We start from the raw sequence: 21,920 nt of genomic DNA, 5'->3' as shown, positions 1-21,920 counted from the left end.
GGCAAGAAGGGCTATGGATTCAAGGAGTGAAGGCCATGGTACCGCAGAGGCGGGTCTTCCGGGCGTGCACCGAATTTTGCATCGGATGAAAACCTTGGTCATCAGCATATGGGGGCTGGGTTCCACCAAGGGAAAAGTTCGAATGCAAGTACCAGTGAGTCCCATGAGAGGGACTTGATCATGCAGAGGTATGATCGAAGCAGCTGGAGAGTTGGACTGCTCCAGAGCTCATATTCGCTTAAGGGAGCCCGACAAGTCAGAGGACAAGGTCGAGTAAGCGAACGTTGCTACCAAGGAAGCTAAGGAGAACAGAATCGGTGCAAACCCTACAATGTGATGGCAGAGGCCATGCATGGGAGTTGCAGTCTGTATTTCCATCGACCAAACAGACTGCTTGGAGAACACAGAGGTGTTGAAGCAGGAGGTCGAAAGGGGCGAGGAAGCGACGACAAGTCCAGAGGGACTTAGCTACCCAAAATCAAGCAATCAGTGAGAATGGAGGTGGACTCAGAGGAGTGTCACGAAGGCATATCTACTGATTGTGAAGAAAAGGGATGTAGATGCGAGGCGACGGATAGTAGGGCCATGGGCATGGCAGCGCCATGGTACCGCAGAGGCGGGACTTCCGTCAAAGTCATTGATCCCTTGCTCTCACGGAGGGAGAGCGCTTGGTCGTGAAAGGGGCCGAGGAGGTGGAGCATGCAGAGGCAATCTCCAAGTACCGAGACAAGGCTGAAGGGCAGAGGCCAAGAAACTTCGTAAGACCGGTGTCAACAAGTTTCTCATCAAGATAGCCGTAAGTGAAGGACTTCGGGTCATGCAAGAGTGCACGACCAAGGAACGAAGCAGGCAGTACGTGGTGCTGTACCTTTGCTACTCAGTGGAGTAGGCGGCAGGGTTGATGGAGAAGACGGTACAATCTCAGAGGCGACCTCATCTATCAGAGAAATACTCCAAGTTGGGGTGAAAACTTCCTGCATTCCAGAAGTTCAATGGCATTGAGAAGGTGAATCACAGTAGCTAACTCAACGCAAGGAGTGCAAACACTTCAAGTGCTTCAGAAGTGTGAGCAAAGAGCAGGCGAAGGCCAGTAACCAGCTCGATGCATGAAGTACAACCTCGAGGAGGCGGGCGAAGTCAAGTAACCTTTGCCTTCTCAACTCTTAAGAGAATGGGCGAAACCGAGTACCCCAGTTCTCTTATCTATCCAGCAGAGGAGCTCTGCACAAGTTCAAAGACCCTTCGAAGATAATGGAAGACAATAGTTGTCAAATCCTCACCAACGGTGATCAGTGCTACTGAGAGTAGATTGTCCGCTTCATTTCCCAACGAAATGCCAATCGAAAGCGGAAGTGATGCGAACCTACTTGGATGTGACAACTAACTGAAAGAAGAGTCAATGAGCAGATTTTGTGGAGGAAGGACCCAAAACTTCAGAAGTTTGCGAGGCGATGCTCGTTAAAGCTCCAACAAGCATCCACCCAGTTCAAGCAGCATGTGGAAATTTTGAGAAACTGGCGCAGTAAGAATGGTCTTTTCCTTCATTTGGTGGATCCGCAGGAATCAACGAGGATCAACACAACTCAGCCAACCCCACACTAGAGTCAGAGTCATTGGCGAGTTGAAGCAGCATGGCGGATCAAAGGTTCGACTACTCAAAAATAGCAGCGGAGAGCAGCTGGGAGCCAGGAGGCGCATTGCAGCTGGAGCAGAAGATTGAAGACTCAGCAAAGGCGAAGAGTTGCAGTGTTCACAAAGGCTTCGACGAGGACGTCGAAGGGATAAGTGGGGGAGAATGTCACGGACAAACTTCTAAACAAGGTGTTTGATGTAATGCTTATGTATGTCCGTGTCTTTTGGCATGTTCATGCCTTGTACAGAATGTAAAGGGGCGGCCGAAGGCTTAATAGTCCCATTTTAGTTGGGTTGGTGGCCTCTTTAGGCTTGTAAATAAAGATTGTGTCATGTGGACACGCTCGAGAGCTTTTCGGTCTGTAATGGACCATTTTACCCTTTGTTGTGCCACTGTTCAGAGCTTGTAAAGTCTGTTTGTAATTTGCTTTGTCTATGAAGTGTTTTTCGGACATGTTTGCTTGTGGATCCCGTTTGAGGCGTTCTCTTTAACCCGTTCTCTCTTTTGTTGGTCCTAAGGGACAATGGGAGGCTTCGGGGAGGCTGACCTTTGCGGACGGACGCGCAAGGGTGCCGCACGACTTAGGCAAAACCAGCTAAGTCCGTGTCAGTGCGGGGGTACTCCCCTTGCTAACCCGGCATCAGTACGGATTCTGACTTAGCGTGTGGGGGTGCTCCCCTTGCTGACCCGTAGCACAGCGTGATATCGATTGTGATGTGTCTTGCACCCAAAATATACATAATCACTTGTCATTTGTTGCATGGAGGACCGACTACAGCTTACATCCGGAAGTCCTCCAGAGTCCTGCAACCCACCACCTGTTCGATGAATTGCGACCTTCCTCTTCCTTCAGAATGTTTATATGTAAGGTAAAGATTTCGCTGCTATTATTAATATTTTAGCCAACCACACAGATAGAGAAGCTAACAAACAAGACTCACAAGTTAGCGTACCTTAGTGGCACTACTGGCCTGGAAAGACGAACAGTGTGGGAGGAATTGAAGGCGAAGTTCTTGTTTCAGACTTGGTCTGGCTCAATCCCCTTCCCATTCAACAAGTTGAAGATATGTCACTGTTCACTTGTTTTGTCAACTTCACCCGTGGGTAGTATGGCGACAAGGCAACTTTACAGGGCACCGAGTTTCTAGTTTTGGGGCGTTTCCTCTTTCTTTCTTATTGGAGATACAGAGGTGGAAGATAAGGTTGAGTTGGAAGCTTGTGAAGGGCTCAATTATGCTTGCTATGTACGATGGATTTGCCAGAAGTCACCAACCAGGCATAAAGCGTGATATTGGTATGTATTACTGATCGAATGACTTCTTGCTCTTGCAAAATTGAGCAGCGGATTGACAAGGAGGAAGAAAGGTGGAAGAGAGACGAAAGAAGAAGAGGGAAAAGAGAAAAAGGTTTAAGAACCTTAGTGCAGCGAAGTGGTAGAGAAAGGAAAGGAAGGCTAAAAATAAGCAGTAAATTACAAAGATAAATGTGTATATTTTAGTTCATACTTATTTAATAATGAAACTTATTAGTGTCAAAATTGATTGTCCATCTATGTCACAAAATTGATCCACTTTCTCAAGATCATGACATTTAGAGAACTGAATCTTTAAGAGGTAGATGTTTGTTTTTTAGATGATACCTTAAAACAAAGTCTCTTGTGTCATAAGAAGTCACATGCAAAATTAGTGTTGGGATGTATTCAATATGATTACTCTGATGTTTAAATTAATTCGAAGTTTTACGTGAGGGTGAAAAAGAAAATATTATATCTTAAATCATATCAAATATACTTATATTTGAATTGATTGTATGGAGGATGATTTAAAAAAAAAACTTATATTTTAGGTATTTTTCAAACAATACCTCTAAGAAGATTACTATTTGCACCTTATTTTTATTATTTATAATTTTATCTTAATTTTTTTTTTAATATTTCTAAATTATCCCTTAACAAATGATGTAAATATTATTTTCTTTTTCATCCTCCTCCCCCTCTTCTTCGTCTTCTAATCTTTCTCTTCCCCCTCATCTTCTTCCTCCTTAGAATATGACATCAAGGGGGTAATAGGGTTGGATAGTTCGATAGTAACGATTAATAATGTCGAGGACAAATAATAGGATGACAGCGAGCGATGGTAGCAATAAGCAAATCATTATCGACAACGAGGGTGAAGTAAGATATTGTGAGGAAGAAGAAAAAAAGTAAAATAGATAATATTAAGACTATAAATAACAAAATAATATTTTTTAGAGATCGTCAATAATAAAAGAGAGGTTGTAAATAGCAAGGTCCGTTGTACCGTACCGTACCGGCGTTTCGACCCGGGCTCGGTACGGTACGGTATTGGTGTATCGGGTGGTACATCAGGGCGTACCGAGCGGTACGCGCTGGTGTACCGAATATTTTTTTTTTATTTTTTTATACTGTAGCACTATAGCGGTACCGGACGATCCGCGTATTGATAACCTATCGAACCGGTACGTACTGCCCAATCCGGACGGTACGCTTCGGTACGACAGACCTTGGTAAATAGTAAGTTTCTTTCTTAAATTATACTCTAATTTAAAAAATATTACAACTATCGTTTCTCTTCTATCGCCCCTATTTCATTGCTTATCACAACCCATCATTCATCGCCCACAAAGGAAGAAGAGGGGAGGAGAGAAGGGAAGGAAAGGAAATGAGAAAAGATGAATAGCGAAAAAGGATGAGCAATAAGAAATAAGGAGTAGAGAATGAATGATAGACGATGAAAAAAGAGGAAAAAAAGGAAAGAAAGAACGATGGAAGGAGAGATAGTTTGAATAGCTTTTGAATTTGATGATATTTTGTATAAAAAATAAAATAAATATATTATTTAAGAAATAATCAAATTATAAATATTTTTTAGAAAATTTATCCTTTATCAAATTTATTTGAAAGATGCATGTGCACATAAATACATCCTAGAAATCAGAACTGAAAATCTAGATATCAAAAGTATATATATATATATATATATATATATATATATATATATATATATATATATATATATGTGTATGTGTGTGTATACATATACATATATATATATATGTGTATACATATACATATATATATATATGTGTATACATATACATATATATATATGTGTATACATATACATATATATATATGTATATATATATATATATATATATATATATGTATATATATATATATATATATATATATATATATATATATATATATATATATATATATATATATATATATATATATGTAAATAGAGTTCTAAGCAACTAAATATAACGATTAAAGATGTCCGTTGCATCTTATATAACGGTATATAGAATGTTTCACCATAACCCCGAAATCGACGGTGAAGATATCAGCTGTTATCCACCAGCTTCTTCTCCCGGCTTAAAGCCTATCCACACTCTTATCCCTAGAAATGGTGAAGAGGAATAGTGAGTGCTAATGGCGACTACCTCGCTCTCCTCCCTCACCGTCGCCTTCTCCTCTCTATCCTTCTCTTCCCACGTCTCCTCTAGTAATAAGACCTTATACTCTCCTTGGATACGGCATCGTCGGACCGCCTCGCCCCTTCGGTGGAACTCTCCCACCGCGATCGCCTCCTCCACCACCTCCTTCCCCATCGCTGCCGTATCCGGCGGTGCGGCTGTCTCCGCCGAGGACTTCGAGGGGGTGAGCCTCGAGAAGTACGTGAAGTCCCGGCTTCCTGGCGGGTTCGCCGCGCAGAGGCTCATCGGGACCGGCCGGAGGAAGTGTGCCATCGCTCGCGTCGTTCTCCAAGAGGGAACTGGGAAGTTTGTCATCAATTACCGTGATGCTAAGGTTTGGAAGTTTTGCTCTCTTTCGCCTAAGGTCTGTGATATACTCGTAGAATTAGGCGCTTTCATCCTTATTCGAAATACAAAATTGCTATTAAAAAAAAAGATAAATAAAAAATTGCTTCTTTATGCTAATACTGCAAACAAGTAACGATTTTGGCAGTATGTTAGCTTTGATTTTGGGGATATTAGTTGTATCGGATCGGGATTTGAGTCTTGAGTCATTGTTCCCCATTGTGAAATTTCATTAAGCTAGAAGTGAAAACGGAGATAGGGTTGATATTAAATTTTATTTCTGCCTCCTAACTAGACTGAATGGAACCAAGATACTCCTTTTTCCTGTCTCAGGCAAATTTGTTGATGCTGGCAAACTGATTTACACGTGTTATTTCAGTTGTTATTGTCGTTTATCTTGAAACACAATTAGTGTCTCTTTGTGTTCATCAAATATAGAGGAGTTACTAGAATCTCAAGCATAACTCATGCCAACTCTGCACAGAAATGAGAAAAGAGTAGTGCTTTAAATGCACACGAGAAACTCAGACAAACGAGTCATGCAAAATGTGTCAGTGATCTAGGAGGAGTGATGCAATTCATTTACAGTCATTAGATTAACGGAATCGACAGTTAGGATTATCTGGGTATCCTTTTTGGGTTTCTCTTGTGGTTCCAGAAAACATTTCTCAGTGAGAAAAGCTGGCATAACAACCACCTAATAATCGTGCTAGTTATGTTTCTGCTAGCCCAAGATAATCATGTTCTACATAACAACCACCTTATGATGTGACAATCGAATGGTGTTTTCTATCGCAACCATGATAGCATCTTAGGGTCGTGCATGGCAAATGACATTGTACAACCCATGCCTCCTTTTTATCAGCAGAATTTTTTTTAAAATGAATGAATTCATCTAGTTAGTCTTTCATTTGGTTGCTAAGTTAATATGCTGATGTTGGTGATGTGAGGAAGGAGGAAAATATTTAAGGGTTTGTCCCAATCAATGTTTCAAAACATCAGTGCCAGTTTGATACTAGTTCTGCCTTGGAAGGATTGCTGATGTTTTTAAAGTTTATGCCTAGGGATTGCAACAAATGTGTAGAAGAAAATTCCACAGACATAGTATGAGTTTGGTATTGTTAGTTAACAATTGTATCCAAACATGTAGTAAGCTCTCAACATGCATATGATGATATGCATATATCCTACTATTAGAGATGTAATCTCAGCGGTACTTGTGGTGCCTATTCACTGCTTATGATAACAAATTGTCAAACACTATAGATATATAGGTTGGTCCAGTTGGAACATGGATTGTCTTCTTAGGCACTTGTTTTAAATGCAATGGATTTCGCTTTCTTCAGCTAGAATCTTTTTCGGAAAATTACTATATGATTTGATCATTGGACAGGATCCTGTTGATGGATACTCTGCCGTCCCTTCTAACCTTCCTTTTGCAAGTGGCCACATCATTCATGAAACTTGCATCAATACCTGAGACTTGTAGAATAAGGCCCAATTGGCTTTTTACTTGCAGCATGAATAATGGTCAAATTTGACCACAATATTTTGCACTAGGAGGGGCCTATTCTTGACCACTTGCTCCATGCCAGTGATCACCATGATGATTGTGAGTCAAACAACCTGAAGTTGAGTAGTCGAGCAAGATCCATCTCAGGCTATTTGGAGTGCCCCTCTCGCAGTTGATCGACCATCAACAGTGGTTAATGTGATCAACCCTATGTCATCTTGTGTCATGCTACGACCATCTTCCTTTGCACATGATTGTTAGGGCATAGTATGATCTACTGCTGCGAGCATATTCCATGTTTCACGTGCCTGTGATACGTTTGTGTCTTGAAAGGTTGGGTTATGCTATTTGAATCATTGAAATTAGAGATCCAACATCATAAATGTTATTTGGCTTTGCAAAAATAACCCGAATAAGCACATTAAAGAAATCCATATTAAATAATCTTACTATAGGATCCATACCAAAGAAGTTGAAAACAACTAAAGAACCAAACTATTAAAAATATCACTGATCTTTTGGTCTTCTGTCCTTGTTGTTTTTGACCCAATCAAATTGGTAGCTAATAATTTAGCAATGACAGTGTTACCAAGTCTAGTAAAGTATAGTAAACAACCTAGACAATTCAACCATGTCATGTCAAAAATAACTAGTTAACCATATCCCTCTTGTATTTTTGGATCAGTCAGTGTGCCCTATGTCTGCAGATATATCTTGCATGTACCAGATTACCACGACTTGGAAAGTTCCACATCATGTGTAACCGTGGTTCAAGAATTGAGACAAAAACAGTCTCTTTGTGTGAAGGTACAAGGTTGCACGTGTCTGATCCTCACAGATTGCACACTAGGTTAAGCCTCTTGCATTAATTTGTCCTTTTTGATGCACTTTAACATTAAGATGCAATGAATCAAGTGATGCCATTGGAACTTAATGTTAAGGTTTTTACTGTCTATGACTTAATGTGCTCTCTAAACTAGCACTATTGTTATTTAAGTTTCACATTCAGTATATTATAGTTCTTATTTTCTGTGAGTACTCGTCAGTGTTGAGCATTCTTATAGCTACAGAAGCTTTTTAACAACTTTACTAATAACTGGAATGAAATGTACAGGAATATTTACAGGGGAATCCTTTGTGGCTGCAATACATCAAAACTCCATTATTAACCTTAGGTTTTGAGAGCAGCTATGATGTCTTTGTCAAAGCTCAGGGGGGAGGACTCTCGGGTCAGGCCCAGGCAATTTCTCTGGGTATCGCACGTGCTTTGCTTAAAGTCAGTCAGAACCACAGGTCTCCTTTGAAGAAAGAAGGTCTCTTGACTAGAGACTCGAGAGTTGTTGAAAGGAAGAAAGTTGGTCTGAAGAAGGCTCGAAAAGCTCCTCAATATTCGAAGCGTTGAAGTATTAGCATTTTGATCAACTATCTGCTACTTGAACTTATTTCTTGTAAGTATTTTACTTATTCTTGCTTTCAGCTTCATGTGGTCTACTGTGTCAATTTTTTTTAGAAAAAATAGTTGACTAGCTTTAATATTATTTTTTTTATATTTTGGATTGAAGGCTAATTCCTTGTAACAAAAAGGATTTGTTTTTATAAAGCAGATAAATTTGATCAAAATAGATCTTTGAGGTTTAGCATTATTTGGACTTAAGAATAGATATCACACTTCTTACCTGGCTGCTGTCGGGAGATATTTATGCTTAACCTTTACAAGTCTAACATGTCATCTTTCATCTGGTTTTGACACTTATTTTTAAATTTTTTCATATCTAAACTTTGTTTCGTTCATCCTTCTGCTAACTGCAAAAGTATATCTTGGTTGATATATACGGAAACTATTCTTTTTTTTCCTGGATGCTTGAGTATATTCTGCTTTGTTCTTTTCACTGATGATAATTTTGACACTCAAAACTTCCCCAAAGGGAAGTTCCATTGGAAATTTCTTTTGAAATTCACACATCTAAATCAAGTTGGTGTTTTGTTGTAAATGGACTTGGTGGGGGAAAAAAAAGCGAAAAGATGACTGTGTCAGTCGCAACTGCACTCTAAAGGTTGTTCGAACTGATTATACTGGTTTGTTCCATATATTTGACTGTTATCTTTTCTAGTGCAGGTTTTTTAATATAATCCCAGCACACTCAGATGTTTCTTTTCGGTTTGCCTATTCTCTAACTTTGGTTGGAACACAAACTCTCTTGAGATAGGCTTCTCCTTACTTGAGCTGGGAAATGCATCTGGCTTTTATTTTCGATGGACCATGTGATGTAGTGAATTTCCATTATGCCCTAATTATTTGGGAATACATTATCATTCACAGCTTGTTGGTCTTTTTCTCTTTTGACTGTGTATGACAAGTTGGATTCTCTTGCTGCCATCCGTCCATGTTAACTATGTAAAATTTAAGCTTCCATGGAGGTTTATCCTTTCCAAAAAGGGTAAACAAAGAATTTTTTTTTTAAAATTGCTTTTACAATTGGATGTAGACCAGTTTATTTTATCTCAAAATGTGGTTGATAGACCCATCATGAAATTGGAATTATGTAAATCTTTGGTCCTTCACTTGGATGATCCTTTTTGTTTCCAAAGATCATTGGACAAAATAGGTTATCACAATGTTTCAGTTGATTACTTCACTAAGGTACTATTTGGTTGCTCATAAGTGAGCTACCATCAAGTTTACTTTGCATCAAGCTGTTCACTATCATTTTATTACTTGCAAGTAAATTATTTGCAGTATATATATTTGGCTAAAAGTTTATATTTCTCAAAGAATCTCACAAATGCATTATATTCAGATACCAAGGGCCCATGATTATTGGGCTTTCTCTTCTTAATTAGAGTTATCCATCAAGTTTTCTTTATGTATTCTCACAATTTGTATCTCACTATCGTCTACTTACAAGTGTCATGCCCACCTAAATATCAATTGGAGCCCTGCCCTGCAAACAAACTTTCCCCACCTACCTTCCCAAGTTGTGTGGATGAACACTGTCTCTCATTCTTCAACTCTGCTTTCCAACTGCTCATGCCTAATATCTGTTGTGCTTGATGTGGCATTTCTTGTGCAGGTAAACTTGTTCTCAATCATCCGCTCTCACAGGCTGGTTTAGTCCTTCCAAACTTGTCAAAGATCAAACTCAGTTCTCAAACCACAATAATTCTATACAAAAAGAAACCCACCATACAAAGTCTCATGGAAAACTATGTTTATCTGCCATCCCATCTTTCTAAACCCTCTTATGTCTCTTTTCCTTCCATGCTTAGACTTACCCGCCTCCGTTACGGATTCCAACTGTCGGGCAGGTTGCTGACACTGTTCCATAACCTTTCTGATGGGACCCAGTTATGGAGGTCTGTGATAGGGCCAGGCTGGAGGAGAGTGAGTTTTGGGTGGAACAACCGGGAAACGTCTTCTTTCTCCTGTAATTAGTATGTCGATGTTGTGCCGAGTAGCAGTACACGTGGCCACCGGTATCAGGGTGTTGTCCCGCAGCGGCCAGCACACCCGTGCAAGGGCGACCGCCGTGATGGATAGCCGGCGCTCTCCCGCACGTGCCGTGGAGCTCCACGCGGCGCCTCGGGGGATCACCTCCGGTCCGCCACGTGCCATATCTTGATAGACTTGTCCAGGCTCCCGCTGTATACCACGTACCGCCGGCCGGCCGCCCTGTCTTCCTGCCCCTGCTCCTCGGCTTCCGCTTCCACGGCCAGGCACTTGATTGGCCCTGCGTGACCGGAGAGGACGGCGACGGCACCGTGCGCCCCGCTGCTTTCGTCTCTCCGCCACACGCGCACCGTTTTGTCCGCCGATCCGCTCGCCACAATGCTCCCGGCGGCCGCGAGGCAGAGAACCGCCATCCTGTGCCCCCGCAGCGCCCCGCCGCTGGCCAGCGATCCTCCTCTTCCTTCCCGCTGCCAGTGGTTCACCACCCCGTCGGACGATCCGCAGTACACGAACCACGCGGCCGTCACCACCGCGGTCACGGCGCTGTCTTGCCGTAGCAGTGTCTGCACCGCCACGTGCCTGGTGGCGAAGGCGCCTCCGACCTTGCCCCCCGCTGCCACCTCCCGTCGCCACGCCTTCACCGTCCCGTCCGCTGACCCCGTGAACACCAGGCCGTCGAACCCGGCGGCCACTGCGTTGACGGCGTCGTCGTGCGCGTTGAACGACTCGAGGCACTTGGAGTCTGACATCCGCCACACCTTGACGGTCTTGTCCCAAGAGCCGGAGTAGAGTATCCCGGAATCTTCCTCCAGGCTGAGGCACGAGACGGCGTCGAAATGGCGGAGCCACACGGCGGTCCTGTGCCGCCTCGCCTCGACGTAGTTGGAGGGTTTGATGGAGCTCATGAGGAAGTCCGCGAGAGTGGGGAGAGTGCCGACCCGCTTATTGACGGAGGAATCCTTGGAAGAGGTACGCCACACCCGGATCTTACCGTCCTGGTGGCCGGTGAATACTCTGTTCCCGGCGATGACGATGGCCTTGACGAGGCCGCTGCTGGACCTGAAGCTGGAGAACTCTTGCCAGCCCTTCCAGACACGGATGTTCCGGTTGTCGGATCCGGCGTACAAAAGATCGCCAGCGGCGGCGAGGGAGTATACGTGGCCTTCTTGGCAGACGAGGGAGCCCACGAGGCCGGTGGTGATGGCGGCGGCGGTGGGGAGATCAGGAGGGAGCTGTTGCACCCAGGGGGAATTTGGGAATGGGGAGGAGCCAGTCGCCGGGTGACATGGGGAGACATTGCGAGGGAAGGTCCCGGTGCTCGTCAAGAAGCGGGCGGCGCCTTCGCCGGTGGCGGGACGGGGCTCGTCAACGGAAGGGTTAGTACGTAGGAGGTCGAGGAGCTTGGAGGAGCGCAGAGGACTTGCACGAGCTCCCTTTTTAGCTCCCATGATCAATGTAGATCGAGAACAAATACTGACGCAAAAGTACAAAACGTTGGAAGCGAAGAAGAAGGTGGTGGAAAGAGGTCGCTCATAAAGCAAAGAAGCACAAAGGCCATATCGTGCCTTTATATCCCCCATCTATCCATAGTAGTACAGAAACTTACTTACATATTCCTCAAAGTTATTGATTGAAGTATATAGCATGCCATCATTAATTTTGTTGTAGAAGCAATGTTTTCTTGATAAACGATTTTTGATGAAATATTTTGATTACTTTCAAAGAGTAATAAGTAGATTTAATAATCTCCCACAAAGGAAATGATCAGCACACACCTATGTCTTCAAAGTTAATACGAAGAGTTTGATGCTTATATGTCAGTGATATCCATAGCATATGCTTTCACCATTAATTGCGTAGTCAAGTAGGTTGGTTTCTTTCTTGCCCGATTGCTGAAGCTGATGGCAAGAAGGTTGCTAAGAGGACAATATCAATCAAAGACATGCATTCTGTCTTCCACAAACAAAGGTGAGCTTAGCAGCTGGCGATGCAACACAGCCGAAAGCCAGTGGCCACTGAGTTGCACAGTGTCTCAAGAACTGTGAGGTCACTGCTCCATCTTCTTTTTATGATCACTGCGTTCTTTTCTCTTTCTTGGCCTAACTTCTTAATCCTATCCTGACTCATAATTTTAGATGCCTGAGATAACAATGACATTATCTATACTCCTTATTTTGCTTGCTTCCTACAAGAAATCCTCTAAAGTGGCTGAAAGCAGATCGTAGCTAGACGGACCTCCTTGTGATCGTGATCCGTAATTTTGGATGCATGATTGCATATACATGTTTGATGATGTCTATTTGGCGATTTTGTGACAGCATATTTGTTGTGTACTCGTGTTCTTGGGGTTCCACGATGGAGAGAGGCTGTGGAATTGTCCTATATGAATTGACCAATAGGTAAGGCGTAGAGGTTTCGTGCATGAAGTTGATCGATAGTTTCGTGCAAAGAACTGACCAACCACGTTGAGTTTCCTTTTGTGCTCTGATGAGCGGAGGATTGGTTTTCACCATTTCTTAAAGGAATCTAATTTCTCTTTTAAGGACAATAACACTATCTGAAGCAAGCAGTCCTGCATGTTCGTGATTCTTCAGATAATGAACTCTTTATCTTGACAGGAAATTTATAGAATCGATGCACTGTTGCTAATCTCTCTTAGAGGACTTGGAATCAAGAAATTGCCGGCAATATAGATTAGCCAAATTACCATCTTGAATCGAGTTCATATCAGCCAATACCAGAAATGGCAGAGTTCCGCCACCTGACGAAGAAGGAACTTACAAGCAACCACTACTTGCCTACGACTCTGATTCCTCCACCCACGCCTCCACCCGCAGAAGCACGAACCCGACCGCGACGCCGACCAGCACCAGGCCGTTCATGATCGCGGCGATCCGGAAGATCTCCTCCGCTGCGTTGCAGGTGGAGGACAACGCTCCACCCCTGCTCTTCGTCTTCCCCTTGGGTGGCGCCCTCAGAGAGCTCAGAACCTTGGCGAAGGAAGCGGCGGTGCATGCCGGGAGGCCCAGGGACGACACGTTGTTGTTGGCTTTGAGCCCTCCGAAGCTGTTCATGCCTTGCATGTATTTCACACTGTGCTTCCTCCTCATCGAGGAGTTGAGGTTGGAGCATGACACGGCCGCCGCTGCAGGGACTGCTGCTGCAGAGATTGCTGCCATTGGTTGGTGTGAGAACCCACACTCTGTATACAAAACAAAGTCACGCACAGGTTAGTGCTGATAGGATACTACCGCAGGCACAATGGCAAAGGAAGTGGTCATCACCTGTGTTGTGCTGTGGGTTCAGTGATGGAAGAGTTGCAGTGGTGGAGGGGAGAGGGGAGAGTTTTGTATGAGAAGGGAAAGGAGACGAGAAGAGGATAAGGTGGAGGAGAAGATGACTGGCTGCCAATCAAACTATATCCTTAGCTGCTATTGCTGGCCAAGAGAAAGTGAGGTCCAAAAAATGATCCAAATTGCTTGGTGAAGGGCCACTTCTTTTATGAGCCCAAATTGATCCTCATCCCCATCAAATTTCCAGCCATGGTTAATCATACAATATCATCCTATTTCATATCAAACTCATGATTTGTTTTTGTTGGGTCTAAACATAGGTGGGCTTAGATTGATTGATCCTAAATTTAATTTATTAAAAAATAAAGAAAATAAGGAGGAGAGAGAAAGTTTGGTTTTGAGGCTTTTGCTAGTGATCAAACGGTTAAACTTCTTGATCTAAATTTTATGTGAAGAATCTTTATAATAAGCTCTATAATCCTAATGGTGCCGATCTACAGTTTATCTTTTATGATATGTTTTTCTACTATACTCGCTTGATAAGACCTTTTTTTTTTCATGAAATCTATAGCTATCGTTGAGTTATTTGTTTTTGATGTTATTATGATTCTCTAGTTATTCTAAAGAAGATTTATTATAAATCTATTATCATTATTGGAAGTTTGAAGTAGATTACGGTCTTATGGTTTTTTTCATATTGAGTTTTTTATGTAAAAAATTTGATGTCTCACTTTGTGATTAAATCATTGTTCTACTATTTATGTTGCTCTAGTTAATATTTATTTTTGGTAATAAGTTGATATTTTGATGAGGAATCCATTTTGATACATAAAAAAAAATAAATTATTCTACTATGATAGTTTTTCCAAGTGTATCAATTGTATGAAATGATTAAGCTCCACTCACCTATAGTGTATATACATGTTAAGTATTAGAATGCATGTGTTTTGTGTTGCAACCATACACCTCAATGACCTATCAATCAACTCATAAAATAAATGAAAACCTTTATACATATGTCTATAAAAAAATTAAATAAATTGTACATGTATATATTAATATTGAGTTATATGTTATGGTACATGCACTTGGAACCATATTATAAATTAGTTGAAGCATAAGGATTATTATGTTAAAGGAGGGATTAGAATTATGAGCATGATCACATGGATTAGAAGGATTGCTCAACAAGTAGAAAATACGCGTTTATGGAATACTTTCTTTGGGTTCTAATTGTAAGTTCACATCCTTCTATATACTATAACATTAATAAAGGATAAACGAGAGAGACGAATATTAATATATATTCACACAATATATTTATGTGGAACTATAGCTTCATCTTCCCTTATCACTAATAATTATATTTCGCACGTTATACTTTATCATATAATAGCATTTCTTACCTTATCATTAAAATTTGTGATGAAGACTTTAATGCAAAAGTTAGAATAACTTGATTTCTATTATATACGAAATGAAAATGCTTTGAATATAAAAAATATATAATTAGTTATTTATTTTGAAAAAAAATCATCTATTATATACGAGACTAAAAACCATTAACCAATGAAGAGAGAGAAAGAAAAGAAAAAAAAATAAAATAAATAACGAGTCAAGAAGATGAGGAAACACAAATAATATTATCTCGTAATAGGATGGAGACCACGATCAATGATGACTAATGAAAGGCATAAGAATATCTTCATTGAAGTAATAAAAAAGGTAACAGGAAAAAGGTAGGATTACTTTTATAAAAGAAGTAAAAAAAAAAGCTACAAATTAGCCTAAGAAATCACAAACCTATATGAACAAATTCTCAGAAAAAATCTATAATTTTGGGTTTTTTTTGACAGAGCATCCCAAGTTTCGAAAATTCTGAAATAATACTCTTTCTTCTGCAACCTTATCCTTTTACCTCCAAACAACTAAGTCACTATTTTTTTTTCACTCAAAATAAGGTTTCAATGTTAGACCGACTCACAATTGATTTAGTAAGGATGAGAAAACATACACAGTTGTTGAGCCTCAGAGCTCGATGTATATTGTACGGTTTAACTCTGTCTTTTGTTAGTTTGAGCATTGAATCTTGAAGAACACAAACGTCATATAAGTAAATTATTATTTTTATTATGTTTTGATCGATTAATAGTTATTTATATATGATAAAATGAGTTTGTTGAAAGCATAAAATCTATAATATACTATATTAAACGTGGAGAATAGAATACGTAAGATAAGTAATTAGGAGAGTTCCTCCCACCAATGACATCTCCTAAAGAATTCTACTTTAAATAGATTTATCTAATTATAAAGGATCATATAATCCAATTAGTTATATTATATATATCTTATCTAATTATAAATAATCATCAAATCTAACGCTTTTTCAAAAGCTGATTGATGTTCTTATTGAGATGAGCAATGAATCTAGAAACTACCATAATCAATTTTACCATGGAAAAAACATTACAAGAAAACTCTTACATTTTAGTAGAAACGAGAAAAATTAAAGAGAATAAGAAAAGCAAACTATTAAGAAGGTGAATAATCCTTAAAAATACTTTGAAAAATATTCTATTAAAAATATCAAGATATTGGAAGGATGGTTTGGTTGAAATGAAAAAAAATGAAGAAAATTAAAGAAAAACCACAGACTAGCCATACACTGAATATATCTGAAATAGATAGAAAATATTCTATAAATTCAAGTTTTGTTATAGAAGTCCATTTGATTGGAATTAAAAGCTTTCCTCCTAATTTTAAAGGATTTGAATGAGATTAATAATCTAATTTTAAAGTCAGACCAAAATCAAGTTATTGGATACCACTTTTTTGACCAAATTTTTACCATAACTTTAGAACATATTTAAAAGTTCAAATGCTAAAAATTATTAGATAAATGCATCATATTTTCATAAAAAATAAGAAAATTATAAAAAAAATAAAAAAATGGGAACTATATATATTCTGAATAAATCACAAAAATATCAAGACAATTCTCTAAATTAGAATAGTTGTTATAGAGATTCATCTGGTCGTAATTTAAAGTTATCTTTAATAAGGTTAATATACTGATTTTGAGATCAAACCAGAATTAAGATATCGAATACCAATAATTAACTTATTTGGACCAAATATTTACCATAACCTTAGGACATATTACAAGCTCAAATGTCAAAAATAAATAAATAAATAATATTATTATTTTAATTGGAAAAGTGTTATAGAGGTTCATTTGGTTACAATTGACAGTTATTTAAATTTTAAAATATTTGGATTATTCCTTGAGATCGATACTTTAATTTCAGATCAAACTAAAATTATGGTATCAGATACTTTAGAACATATTTAGAAGCTTAAATATCAAAAATATTATATAAATACATCAAATTTTGATAGAAATGTAAAATTATAATAAAAATTTTAAAACCCATAGATTGTGTAGATTTTAAAAAATAGAAAAAAATATCAAACAATTTTTTTTAATTAGTAAATGTTGAAAAAATATGGAGAAAATAAAAAAGGGTAAACTATTAATATGTTGAATAAATTAGATAAATAAAAAATAAAATCACTAAATTAGAAAATATCTTATACATGTCCATATGGGTATAATGTAAATCTTTTATGAAGATTTCAAATGATTTGGACTCCCTCTCATATGTGATATCTTATTTTTTATTTTACCTCAAAAACAGAGTCTCATATATCAAGAGTTGACTTTTCTAGGTTAAATTTTTGCTATGGGTTGTTCATCTATTTAGATGCTCAAATGTTAAAGAACAATTAGATGGATTTATACTATTTTGCTTGAAATAAAAAAAATATTAAGAAAATAAAAAATAATATAATATTTTTATTTGAATAAATAAAAAAATAAAAAATCTAAATTAGAGAAAAAGGTTTGATGTCTATATAGGTGCAATACAAGCCTTTCATTAAGATTTCAAATGATTTAGACTCCTCTTGTAAGTGATACTTTGTTTTTTATTTCACCCTAACAATAAGATATCCGAGGATATAGTATACATTATTAAAAATTGATTCATGTTTAACCCGTTTATTTTCGCGTTGAAGTTAATATCAACACAATTGATTCAACAAGAATATTTATCATTTAAAAAAGGCAGAGTTTTATTTTTGAAACTTAGGAGGCTATGACAAAAAAAAAACATATATATATATATATATATATATATATATATATATATATATATATATATATATATATATATATATATATATATATATATATATATATATATATATATATAAAGCGAAGAACACACGTCCATGGCAACCAGCAAACAGATAGGACTGCCGTACACGTACGCACAGGGTGCAACATTCATTGCATTCACATCGCCTCTTGTACAGTCTTCTTTTCTTTCCGGCAGTGAACACGAATCATTTTGGCATCCACGATTTACCACTCCATTAATCTTACCATCATATATCTTTCTCATAAATAACACCAATCTTGCATAAACTAATACCACGATGATGCCGACGTACCGACGATGGAAAACAAACAAAGAATTACAAGAAATAAACAAACGTAGGAAGTATTTTTCTTGTTAATTATTACTGTCATTTCTTCCTTATCTTGAAGCTCCATCATCTTCTTGTAGGCTTCTTTTGGGATCTGAACCTTCTCCCTCCTCCTCACATCCTTCCTATCGAAGCGGGCAAATGAAGGCGACGAGCTTTTAGTTTCTTCTTCGTCTTCTTCACTCTCTTTCTCCCTTTTTTTGCCTTCTGAGGCTTAGCTCTTGTGCGTCTCTTGTTTGGCTGTTCAATGGAAGAGACATATATGGTATATCAGATCTACTGATATCCCCGATCACCGTCTTCTTTCCTACTCTGTAGAAGACAAGTCGAGGGAGACCGGAGGGGATCTAAAAGCTTTGTTCGGGAAGATCTCGTCCTTTTTCTCTTTCCTATTTCTCCCCTTATCGTCGAGCCTTTCGGACTGCGACGTGCTTCCACTCGAAGAGGTGGTGGAGGAGGAGGCGGAGGAGACATGTTATGCTTTGTTCCGATTTAGAGCAGGTCATGAAAGCCGGAAAGGTAGTCTGTCAGATCTCTGTCTTCTGAAACGCCCTGAAGTTGTCTTTCCTGAAACCCTAATTCTATTATTAGAGTGCCTTGTTCTTGTTTTGGTGCAATTATTAGTAGCAATTAATGACCGGAAGAGGCTGACAGGCATTTCGACCTTCAAGATTTGTGAACCAGTTTCTTTTCTCCGATCAGGCTTTCCTCTTTTAACAAGGACAAGGAGAGGAGTGGATGTCATCGAACGCGCCGTGCGGGGCCTGCAAGTTCCTGCGGCGAAAGTGCACGCCGAATTGCTTGTTTGCACCATACTTTCCGACGGATCAGGTGACGAACTTCGTGTATGTGCACCGCATGTTTGGGGCAAGCAAATTGGCGCGCATGCTCGGTGACCTGAACCCCGCGCAGCGACAGGATGCCGTCAATACGCTGGTCTATGAAGCGGAGGCGCGGCTCCGCGAGCCCGTTTATGGCTGTGCGGGCTACATCTGCCTTCTCCAACAGAGGCTCGAGCGAATCCAGAATGAACTCTACAACGTCGAGAAAGAGCTTGCCACCTACATCGACCCTGCTGCCTTCGATCCCTTCCTCCCCCCTCCCCACCACCAGCATCAGGACCAACACGGCCACCACCACCGCCAAGGGTTCTATCCTTCGTCCACAGCGACCTACGGCGTCCTGGGAATGGGGACCATTGCGGGGCTTGGTGTTGCCGCACCCGGCACATCGCACTACCCGCAGATCTTGATACCTGAACAGGCGCAGCAGCAGCAGCCGCAGCCGCCGCGGATAGTGGAGGCGCAACAAATGGCCATGGCTGCTTTGGCTGCAGCGAGAGAGCAAGACATGCTGAGGAGCTTCGAGCAGCAGCAAGAACTGGCCAGATTCAATTCCGAGTTTCTGGACAGTGGTCAGGGCTATAATAAGATCGATTATGGCACCATGGTGTCTGCAATGCCGGCGGGGTCGTCCTGTGAGCTCCCGCTGGTTCCGGCGCAGCCATTCGAGTTGTCATTTGCTGTGCATCCTCAGCACTACCCCGAACAGCAACCCCAGCAGCAGCAGTGGCAGACACAGACGCAGCACCATAGAGACCAGAGCCATTACGGGAGGAGTGACATCGGTCCGTCATATTGAAAGAACGAAAGAAGCATTCAAATATATCCCTTTTAACTCCTGGCAAAAATCAGAGATCTCTCTTCCTTCTCAGATGTATAGAATTCTCCTCTCTCTCTCTCTCTCTCTCTCTCTCTCTCTCTCTCTCTCTCTCTCTATATATATATATATATATATATAGTAACTTAAATTGTATTTTCCTTTCCACTCATCCCAACATGTAAATCTGGACGTTCCTAAAGCTTGGACTTCTTGAAGCATTTTCGAGTTCACAAGCAATGTAGTAAAGACTGCAGCGCTATGCAGAAGCCTCGGATATACCCTAACATGCACCTAGTCTACGTTTCTTTCAATGTTTCCCTTGGCATTACATGAGATGACACTTCAATTCTCTCACAGGTCGATCTGGTTTGCTGACCTCTACGGGGTGCTCAAGAATAGGAGAGAGACATAGCCTCAGATATAGCATGCAAAGTCTACCAAGAAAAGAGAAGAAGCAAAAGGAATGATGCAGAGATTGTTGTGCAGATGTAGCAGTCATAAGCAGCGGTAGGTGTAGCAGATATAAATTCAGAACCAACCCTCTATCATCTATTATCTATTTTTCTGACCATCAAATCACCTCATCTTTCGCTGCAACCTTCTGACCACCTTCCTGCCCTCATCTTCCTTCACCCCCACCTTGGCTTTTTACCCTTTTTGATTTCCTTTTCTTGGCTTGTGTTCTGAGTGCCTGTGGGAGTAATCAGTACTGTACGTAGAGAAAGGTTAATAAGTGTCTATAATTCATCGGTCTTCTGACCAAAAATTTACCCTTATAATGATGCTTAATGCATGAAAGTGAAGGGCTTTGGAAGTTGGAATCATGTAATAATTTGGGATCACGTTTGGCTTGTGGTTTGCGTTCCTCATAAAAGCCAAACCTAATCCTTCCTTTTCCTCCGCATGGATTTAGGTAAAAACTGCAGCCGTCCTCTCACTTGCAGCAAACAAAGATACTACAAAATAGTGACAGGCGGCAGTACCTCCCCCGAAAGCTCTCTCCTCCTATTGCATTGACTTTTTCGCCATGGAAATCTATGCTAAGCCATCAACTGAACTGAGTTAGCTACGTAGCCTCGATACTGAAAGTTACTGATCGTGGACATGCTCCCAACGTATGCACTGCACTTGCATGTGAACTTGGAAGAGAGCTTTTAATGCCGATCTGCTGGCGACTCAACATGGTGAGCTTTTCTTTGTTTGTTTAAGCTGATAAAAGGGTTCAGCTCATGTGGATCGCCCACTTTTTAATCCATGCAAGGTAACCGAGGCTACGGTGCATGTGAAGTGGGGGGAGGGTTGCAGAACGCTTTGGGAGGAGGTTGGAAAGAGTGCACAAGTAATAAAGAGAGGTCAATCTAGCAAATGGGTTTTGCCCAAAGACTTTGGGTAGATCAACTCAAAACAGTTGAGGGTTTGTAGCTGGTGAATATTAATGTAAATTTGGATCAAATCTAACCATACTCTCTATGAGTTATGATGATTTGCCATGTAGATATGTAAGAAAGAAGAGACCCTTTTTTATGGAGAATTGAAGGCGAATGAATTATCATGCAGTTGTTAATGTTCCACAAATTTTTTTGAAAGAAACATGAAAGAATTTTTTCTTTTTAGGATAAAGATAACCATCAATGTGAATAAACCAAGAACTCAGGAAGAACAGAATACTAAGAAATCCAAATATAACATAAAAAAATGTCATCAAGAGCTAAAATTATGTTGGTTTAACAGGTCTTTTTTTATCTTTCTAGAATTAAAAAGAGAGTGAGATTGGCCGTCTACGTGATACATACAGAATTGTGGGGTGGTTGACTTGTATGAGAATGCGCCAAATCTCACAATATAAATAGAACCACGTCGACTGGCCATGAAGAATTGCGACTATAATGCATGATTTATATAACCTCTGCTTCTACCAAAGTCAAAATTAAAAGGCAAAAATATGATAGCTTTTGCGTTGCATAGTTG

The 21,920-nt window shown here is 40.0% G+C and overlaps 4 protein-coding genes across 7 annotated transcripts; 2 read left to right on the top strand and 2 right to left on the bottom strand.

The window, feature by feature from the left end:
• The first annotated feature begins 5,017 nt into the window (after positions 1 to 5,017).
• LOC135608083 (small ribosomal subunit protein uS9c-like) lies at positions 5,018 to 9,317 on the top strand. Of its 4 annotated transcripts, none has more exons than XM_065100539.1 (3): positions 5,018 to 5,501; positions 8,110 to 8,443; positions 9,107 to 9,317. In XM_065100539.1, the coding sequence occupies exons 1-2, from the start codon at positions 5,094 to 5,096 to the stop codon at positions 8,395 to 8,397; spliced, it is 696 nt and encodes a 231-aa protein (XP_064956611.1). In that variant the 5' UTR covers positions 5,018 to 5,093; the 3' UTR covers positions 8,398 to 8,443; positions 9,107 to 9,317. The 4 variants fall into 4 exon arrangements, with proteins under 4 accessions (XP_064956611.1, XP_064956602.1, XP_064956623.1 ...); XM_065100530.1 differs by having other exon boundaries at positions 5,020 to 5,501; positions 9,112 to 9,317; XM_065100551.1 differs by having other exon boundaries at positions 5,029 to 5,471.
• An 802-nt stretch (positions 9,318 to 10,119) lies between these two features.
• Positions 10,120 to 12,069, bottom strand: LOC135608079 (protein JINGUBANG-like). The gene has a single exon (XM_065100521.1). The coding sequence runs from the start codon at positions 12,021 to 12,023 to the stop codon at positions 10,584 to 10,586; it is 1,440 nt and encodes a 479-aa protein (XP_064956593.1). The 5' UTR covers positions 12,024 to 12,069; the 3' UTR covers positions 10,120 to 10,583.
• A 1,044-nt stretch (positions 12,070 to 13,113) lies between these two features.
• LOC135608070 (cytochrome b6-f complex subunit 7, chloroplastic-like) lies at positions 13,114 to 13,868 on the bottom strand. Its single transcript, XM_065100510.1, has 2 exons — positions 13,728 to 13,868; positions 13,114 to 13,645 (listed from the first exon to the last, which is right to left on the bottom strand). The coding sequence occupies exon 2, from the start codon at positions 13,620 to 13,622 to the stop codon at positions 13,242 to 13,244; it is 381 nt and encodes a 126-aa protein (XP_064956582.1). The 5' UTR covers positions 13,623 to 13,645; positions 13,728 to 13,868; the 3' UTR covers positions 13,114 to 13,241.
• Positions 13,869 to 19,028: 5,160 nt separating this feature from the next.
• LOC135612061 (LOB domain-containing protein 36-like) lies at positions 19,029 to 19,939 on the top strand. Its single transcript, XM_065107810.1, has one exon. It carries the CDS (start codon positions 19,029 to 19,031, stop codon positions 19,929 to 19,931), a length of 903 nt encoding a protein of 300 aa, XP_064963882.1. The 3' UTR covers positions 19,932 to 19,939.
• The last annotated feature ends 1,981 nt before the right edge of the window (positions 19,940 to 21,920 follow it).

This window comes from Musa acuminata, chromosome BXJ1-2 (assembly GCF_036884655.1).
Source record: "Musa acuminata AAA Group cultivar baxijiao chromosome BXJ1-2, Cavendish_Baxijiao_AAA, whole genome shotgun sequence".
NCBI classification, from domain to species: Eukaryota; Viridiplantae; Streptophyta; class Magnoliopsida; order Zingiberales; family Musaceae; genus Musa; species Musa acuminata.
This window is presented reverse-complemented; position numbering and strand designations above follow the sequence as displayed.

What these genes read in the sequence shown, in the direction of transcription:
- LOC135608083 (XM_065100539.1), top strand. Translation starts at nt 5,094, where the DNA reads ATGGCGACTACCTCGCTCTCCTCCCTCACCGTCGCCTTCTCCTCTCTA. An exon ending in TTTGCTCTCTTTCGCCTAAG is followed by an intron (nt 5,502 to 8,109) that starts GTCTGTGATATA and finishes TGAAATGTACAG; the next exon opens with GAATATTTACAGGGGAATCC.
- LOC135608079 (XM_065100521.1), bottom strand. Translation starts at nt 12,023, where the DNA reads ATGGGGGATATAAAGGCACGATATGGCCTTTGTGCTTCTTTGCTTTAT.
- LOC135608070 (XM_065100510.1), bottom strand. Translation starts at nt 13,622, where the DNA reads ATGGCAGCAATCTCTGCAGCAGCAGTCCCTGCAGCGGCGGCCGTGTCA.
- LOC135612061 (XM_065107810.1), top strand. Translation starts at nt 19,029, where the DNA reads ATGTCATCGAACGCGCCGTGCGGGGCCTGCAAGTTCCTGCGGCGAAAG.